This window comes from Photinus pyralis, unplaced genomic scaffold (genome assembly GCF_008802855.1).
Source record: "Photinus pyralis isolate 1611_PpyrPB1 unplaced genomic scaffold, Ppyr1.3 Ppyr1.4_LG2, whole genome shotgun sequence".
Taxonomy (NCBI): domain Eukaryota; kingdom Metazoa; phylum Arthropoda; class Insecta; order Coleoptera; family Lampyridae; genus Photinus; species Photinus pyralis.
The window spans coordinates 42903008-42911338 of NW_022170403.1; the positions used below are offsets into that span (position 1 = coordinate 42903008).

General features: G+C 37.0%; 1 protein-coding gene across 1 annotated transcript; it reads left to right on the plus strand.

Annotated features, from left to right (window-relative positions):
• Window positions 1-4886: 4886 nt before the first annotated feature.
• On the plus strand, window positions 4887-5518 carry LOC116165068. Its single transcript, XM_031479346.1, has 2 exons — window positions 4887-5040; window positions 5117-5518. The coding sequence occupies exons 1-2, from the start codon at window positions 4999-5001 to the stop codon at window positions 5477-5479; spliced, it is 405 nt and encodes a 134-aa protein (XP_031335206.1). The 5' UTR covers window positions 4887-4998; the 3' UTR covers window positions 5480-5518.
• The last annotated feature ends 2813 nt before the right edge of the window (window positions 5519-8331 follow it).

Consider the following 8331-nt stretch of genomic DNA (forward strand, 5'->3'; position numbering starts at 1 on the left):
CTGGCCGATCTTGTCTCTTGTGTCTAACGAACCACTGACGTAACGCGTATTTAGTTTAAAAATTATTAGTTAATTGTAGACTAAGACCGATTTCTTTAAATTATGATTTTAATAAACGGTGACGCATTATTGTTCCTGTTGACGAAGCCGTGTCACCGACGCTGGAGACGGCTCACGACTGCCAGCAACGGCGCCCGTCGTCGTCTCGACCCGGACCACCTACGCGTCGTAAACCCCTACCACTTTCAACCCCCGGACTACTTCTCATTCACCAACAATTTTCGCTGGGCATTTTAGTATGTAAATGACCAGTTCCCATAACATGGCCAAATATCTTTTTATAAAAACCGCAGTAGATTATCCTAGTTTTCATACAGCTAAGATTAAAATTAAAATTAATCTGTGCATTTAATTCCCCCAATAACACAAAGTCATACCGACTACCTAGACTCCTTGTTCGTTTCTTATTACTGCCACAAAATCTCGCACAAAATAATAATAATCTGTATGTGATGATAGCTCACATTCGCTCCAATTACTCCAGATCACTTTAGAAAGAACAGTACAAATTAATAATTCTTGAGTTGTACTTGTTGCATTTTAGAAAATCAATAAAGGCCAGAGCTCCGTTCCAACCAATTCTTTGGTAAACAACCGCACTTCATGAATTTGTTAAGGAGTGCTTAAAGGAAATGAACTTCATTCAAGGGCGAAATGAAATCATAAAGTCTTTTATGTCAAAAAAGCACGCGACATAAAAATACATTATAGTATATAATTATGGCTATATTATATAGTGTTTACTAAATGACTATTCTATTTTATGTGCCAAAGTAGTAAGATAAACGTTTTTGTTTCTGCGAGAACCGTCATCAATCATAGACACTTGGAAAAGTGGGATTTTCGTCCTATTCTCAAAAATCAATAAAATCGGAATAAATACCGATGACGGGGATTGTGACAAGTGGTTCGAGTGTTCCAGTGAGATTAAAATGGTTCCCCTGGAAGCTTTGACATCTATTAACTTTAGAATTGAAGTGCACGCGCCCGTACGAATGTGAACACACACACATTTTCAGCCGGTTTTCCCTGCCATTAGACCAGGAAAGACTTTGATGGTTTCTAAATTTCTGAAAAATTTGAAAAATTGTAAAGTACCTCAAAAAGGGGTGGACGACCCACCCTTTTTTGAGGTACAGGGTAAGTACCCCAACTTCACACACAAATGATTTAATTTGCATTTTATTGTGAAAAGTGTCAATTTTAACATATTCAAAATCCCCATTAATTAAGTCAGAATCTAGATGGCGATTGAATTTTGTATTTTTCACTAAAAAAATTATAGCTTTGTTGTTTCACTGAAATTTGGTAAAGATGTATAGAATACAAAGGCAAATTGCCTATTATACATTAAACAAAACTTTATTACACATTAAACTTAAAAGAACAGAAAAAACATTATTTCAAAGTATGGGTCATTTTCCATTTTTGAACAAAAATTAAATTGATTTGACTGTTTTTCCACAATTCATCATATTTAATCGGTGCTATGGAATAAGGACGCAGTTAAATGAAAAATTCGACTTTCAGCCGCCATCTTGGAGTTTAACTGATTTCCTGGGGTCGGGATTAATGGGGATTTTGAATAGGTATGTCAAAATATACACTTGTCGCTGTATCATGCAAGAAGAATGGTTTGCAATTTTGTTTTGCCCAGATTATATAATTCAGTTTTACTTCACTATAACCTTTTTCCCCTTTGTTCCCCAGATTAACTCATACATTTGATCATGTTGGCCCCTAGTGATTCCACAATGAGCCTTGTGCCATTGCAAAGTCGTTTTGGATTCAAGTTCCTCGACAGCATTACACAACAGTCCTTTTGCGCATTTTCCAACTCTTGTTGGAAGGCACTATTATGGTAACTTTATCCGTCAGTCCGTCCATCCGAGGCATTAACTAGTCCTACAGTTTTTCAATATATTTAGTTCGTTCTTTTTTAATTTGGTACCTTACAGCTCTGACACCTCAGCCAAGAAAAATCTTGGCGATTAATTGCGCAATATCAACTTACTTATTTATTAATATATTTTGTTGAAATTTTAACCACAGATACTTTTAGTAAATGCAAACATATCGCATATAGTAACAATCAGATGTTCGCATGTGCAAACTGCGCAATGCCAACTCTCTTATATTTATGTTATGGAGAATTTCTTTGAAATTTTGGCCAATGATGCTTTTAGTAAAAGCAAACGTATCGCCTATTGTAAACGTCAGATTAATGTGCGCATGCGTAGGATGCCCAATATCAATTGTCTTATTTATCGAGATATCTTTTTGAAATTTTAATCACAGATGTTTCTGTTAAAGGCAAACATATCTTATATTGTAAACATTAGATTGCGCATGCGCAGTCTATACGCATTCTGCGCAGTGTCAACTTCCTTATGCGCCGACGTTACTCGCCTTAGGATTTAAGATTCTTCTAGTAAAAACAAGGATATCGCATAACCACAGATGTTTCTCTAGTACAGACAAGCATATCTTGTCAACGCTATAATATGTCTGAATATATTTACATATTTATTACTCTTTCGCTTACAGTTAGTGCGCCTGCATTGTTTGGGCAAAGAATGGCTCTCGAAGCAAGATCGTCAGGAGTCCGTTCATTTATGTATGTCTTCATCGAATGCAGCTGTCAATCTTTCGTAACAGTTGTGGGTTGAACTTCACAAATTCAGCATAAAGTCCCTATTCTGTGATTCCAGATCCTACTTGCTGTAACTGTAACTAAGCACAGAAAGTAACATCTTCAAGATTGACAAGCATGTTTTGGATCACATGCAACTCATAAAAATTGTTCCAAACATCGGTTCTCTTTGTTCTATGTTCATCATCCCTTTTGAGATCAATTATATCGGAATTCCTATACGTCTTTAATGGTTGGAAGGCCAAACTCTGAGAGGGTTTGATCAAACTGACGCAAATCACGTTCGCTATCCCTAACAGATTGTTGTTTAACCATGTAAACCGTATGGGCCTGCAGATAATCTTCCATTAGATCCATTTTAGGTACACTACCGCTCAAAAGTATTCAGCCACTAACATTTTTTAATTTTTTATTGCTATATACTAAATTTATGGTGTTTTATATTCGCTCCAAAAGACTTTTTGCAGTCTTCAACAGTCCAATTGTGGAGTTGTCCAGTACAAATTAATCGTTTCTTTTTATAATTCCTCTTTCCCCATTTTAGCAATGTTATTGACTGAAACTTAACAGAATAGTTATTTATATAACAAGAGCGCGAAGTTAAATTTCGCGCATTGCCGAGCCAAAAGCCAAAATGTCAGTCAAATGCACAAAATAACTTTCACGCTAGCGTTATATACAATATTTTCTCTACAACTGAACCGATTGTTAATTAAATTTGCTAAGTATTTAAGTTCAATTTTGTCATGTGTGCGAAATACTTTTTTTCATTGTTGACGGTTACGTGCACGTTACAAGAACAACCTTACTTATTAATTAACCGTTTAAAAATATAGTACTTCGCGTTTCGAAATCCGTCAGAAAATGACAGGTTTTTACTTAGACCGTGGACTGCTATTAACCCTATGCTTTCAATACAAAATGGGTGGTTACGGATAGAGGGCACTATAGCCGGGGGTATGCATTGGGTATGTGAATCTCACGAAGCTTATTGTTCAGAAAGTTTACGTTTGCGACGCGAGCGAGCTTGCGAACGAGTGGAGCAAGATTATTCTGTCTGAATAAGGGGGTTATTTACAGCTTTATAGAGGTTATACGGTTATCATTTCCAATGTCTCTGATGGTTGCAAGGATTGCGAAATTGTGAATTTTTTGACAGTTGTAGAAAATAGTACATTATATACCAAAGTGGTTCGGCGAACCTGGCTTGACGAACCACGAGTCGTCTGACATAGGAGGTTCGCTATTGACTCGTGGTGCGCTCGCGGTGCGTGGTGTGTGGTTCGTACGATCCGTTGGCGGTCGGTAAAATAAAAGTGCACACATCAAAGGAGTTCGGTTTGTTGGTTCGTGTAGGTTTGCTATACTGCGAACCTGCTGCTGCCGGCCAGTTAGTTTTCTGATTCCGTTATGTCCAGTCACTTGAAATAGGCTATAAGTTCACTAAAATGCCGTGGAGTACTGAAAAAACATTACAATATGTTCTCTTGTTCTTTTAATTTTTGAGTTTTTTCATTGTATTTTGCAAAATTGTTCCCGCGTAAATAACGCACAAGCTGGCAGAAGCAATAATTCTCTGTCTAGCATCCATGGTCGTTGTTGCAGTACTGATTTTGGTTCCGTATTATGAAGACGTGTAACCGCGCCTTTACACTATGCCCTAATCTAGACTCTCATACGTTTAACCATTACCACAAGGACATTTGTCTACTTATAGGTACATACAGATTGTAGGTACTTATCATATCACATGATGACGAACCCAAGTGTGTTTACTTCATCATTGAGACGATAAGTTTAATTTTTCTAAACAAAATCGTGTACTTATAAATCTATTTGCAGCAGATGCGGTTTTTAAATAAAAAGGGCGCTTACTTTGATTTCTGCTATACTCCATAAGTATAAGCACAGATATACCTACGTAATATTAAATATACATAAATACTCGTACATAATTATACGTAATATACATAAATATTGTTAGCTTAATATAACACCTCCTGATTCTTCTTCAACTATTTGTTAATTTGTTTACTACATTACTTCTTTTACTATTAAAATCAAGTGTTGGTTATTTCTGGGTCGAGTATCATTTCCTATCGAGTTTTATATAATAAATAACAAATTGCACACAAAAATTTACAGTTTCATTAACATTAGGTTATCATAAAGCAAAGGTTATTCAATTACGATCTATGTGTTGACAATAAACAGCGATAACTGTCGGTATAAATACCAGCGGACCTCAATGAGGGGTAAGCACCAACTTAACAACAAAATTTATAATGTGGGTCACTACTTTGGGCATTTTCTGCTGGACCATGCTGGTAAATCTTTTTCATTTCTATTATTATTAGAGCTAACTGTGCATCTGTACTGGAATTATAAATATTTCTTTCTTAGGTGCAAGTCCATGGAGGCTGGGAACCAGAAGACGAAATTTGTGTCAATAAGCTAAAACTGAACCGAAATGAAATTGAACCCCTTACAGAGGAAGGTATTCACGATTTGAGCAATGAGAATTATAATCGGTATTCAGAGTGTTACTGGAAAGAGTATAAAATGTTGGGTGATGATGGAGGGATACTATGGAACGTCGTAAAAGAAGTATTGGAAAATAAGTTGGAGACCGATGAGATAGATGCTATTGTCAACGAATGCGAGGAAAAGAAAATTCGTGGAAACAATGTAGGAGAAACAGTAGTGTTAACTCAAAATTGCATTGCTGAAGGTCTCATAGCAAAGGGTCTGGTTTTTTCATTTTGATTCTTATAACTGTATTTTTTAATAAAGTGTACAACTGTATGAACCTCGTTCTCTATCTGCTTGGATTTTTTCACGCAGTACCCTAATAACGTGAGGAGAATAGTGACATGAGGTTTCCAAGTAAATTGAAATTTGACATTAAAATACGATTTTCGATAAATTTAATACAAAACTCGCCAGTAAAATGACATTATAATAGGTTATGGGCGATGAGTGGCAATTCAGGGTCAAAATTCATATGGACTCACTGAATTTAGTGGACGTTTTAACGGGCGATCCAGCCACCGAAGGAAAGGATGGGAATGACTTCTTGAACAGAGATAAAAAAGCGAAGGACCGTCTAGTCTGCCTCATAATTATAATGGGTACTTGTCATATGTACAACGTGACAAGGAGACTGCTAAAGAAATGTGGGAAAGTCTCCACTCGACGTCTACAAGTCTGCTGTTAATCAATTAGGAAGCAATTAGCGAGAAAATGAGCGATGATGATAAAGTTACGACGTCTCATTTGGTCAATTTTGAAAACTTGATTCGAAAGTTGAAAAGTAGAGGTACTGAAATGGAAGAAACTGATTTATGAGCTCAATTTTTCCTAACGTTACCTGACAAATATGACATTAATAACAGCGTTGCGAAATTTAGATAAACTAACATTCAGTATAGTTAAGGAGTTAAAGATGAAGCAGTTGAAGATGAACTCACATCAATAGAGAAGAACAATGTATGGAAGATTGTCGAAAACCCCTGTTCGAAAAAAATTATGGAGTCTGAATGGTTTTTTTCTATAAAATATGATGAAAATGTTGTTCCAAAGAAGCATAAGGCAAGACTAGTTATAAAAGGATATTTACAGAAGCATGGCTTCGGCTATTTTGAAACTTATGCACCTATTGCGAAGCTGGCTACAATTCGAGTTTTGTTAGTTGTTGGTATTCGTCTTGGATATAAATGTGAAAACAGCCTTTTTGCATGGAAATCTAAGAAGAGATCTACATAACCTTACCCGGTGGTGTTATACTTGAAACTTAAAACTTTGGCATATGGCTGGCGTCGCCGCCTCTCCCAGGATTTAGTCAACTGTTGTGGGAATGCGTCCCTGGTAGGCACTATCAGGGGCGTTGCGCCACTACTTTTGTTGTCATTACGCTGGGCCGCGACATATGCCAATATGTGGTGGATTTTGTAGATTGAGGTAGGTTGTGGGGGGGGGGGGGGCTAACTGGGGGTTATCCGACCCAAACGGGNGAAGATAAAGATTTGTGGATCAAAGCAGTTGAAGATGAACTCACATCAATGGAGAAGAACAAAGTATGGAAGATTGTCGAAAAGCCCGGTTTGAAAAAAATTATGGAGTCAAGATGGATTTTTTGTATAAAATATGATGAAAATGGTGTTCCAAAGAAGCATAAGGCAAGACTAGTTATAAAAGGATATTTACAGAAGCATGGCTTCGACTATTTTGAAACTTATGCACCTATTGCAAGTGCTACAAATTCGAGTTTTAGAGTTGTTTATCGTCTTGATATTAAATGTGAAAACAGCCTTTTCATGAACATCTAGAGAGTCTACAAACCTTACCGGGTGGGTTATACTTGAAACTTGAAACTTGGCATATGGCGGGCGTCGCCGCCTTCCCAGGATTTAGTCAACTGTTGAATGGTCCCGTATCATTATCGGCGTATTGCGCACTACTTTTTCATTACTCTGGCCGAAATCTCAATATTGGCTGGATTTTGTATTGAGTAGTTTGGGGGGTCTAACTGGGTGTTATCCGACCCAAACGGGTACGGCCACAGCTTCATCACTGGTATATCTGCCTTAGAAGGAACTCTGCTTTTTAGTGATAGCTTCTTCTCCGGGCGTTCATTGGTTTCCGATGTTCCTATCCTTTGCTCTCATTCCCTTCCATGTTTTCCCTCGTGTTAGGTCCTTTTTATTGTTGTCCTCTCTTTGCGTTACTTTCTGTCTCCTTTTCCTCCTCCCCTTGGCTACTTGTCCAGGTATTCTTCTACTTTCTTTCTTCGTTTGATGTTTGTCTCTGCTCTACTCTTCCCATGGTAATTCCCGAGACCTCTACCGTTTTCTTGCAATTTTTTAACGATCCCTGTGTCTGTTTTTTTAGTTTCACTAGAGCTAGCAAAATTATAAACTCGCTAGGAGCTCGTTGTATATTATGAATTATTCCGAAATTACAATTATAACTTAATTATAAAATGCTTGGAGCTTTTCCAACACCAAGTTATCCGAAATTCAGCCTACAATAATGACCACTAATCTACCCTCAATGAATAGGAAAAATACAGTCATAATTCGAAGGTTGAGGATTGGTCACACAAGGAAAACCCATGGATACCTTTTTGAAAATCAAGACCCTCCATATTGTGAATGCAACGAGCCTTTGTCCGTGAACCACTTCCTCTCACAGTGTCCACTGCAACTGGAAATCCGAAGCAAGTACCATATTGGAATGGACCTTAAAAAAGACCTCTCATTACCGAAAAGTATTATAAACGTACTAAACTTTCTAAGAGATACAAACTTGTACAACTTTATATAATAGTCTAATAAGCGAAATATTATTAGAATACGTGCATTGTAAGTAAAGGTACTTGTAGACGTGCCAATGGCCACTATTCTTCGTTCACCCAACAGAAATAGTTAAGCCACTCCTACAAAATGTGGGCCAATGTAAGCAGCAACCAGTTTTACAACCACAAAATTATAAAAAGCGGAAAATTTGAAAAATCAAATTGAAATGTCACTTGCTCAAGATTATCTATCTCTCTGAATATAAGTCGTGGCAAAAATAGTAAAACCTGCAAACTGTTAAATACATGTAAATATGCAACA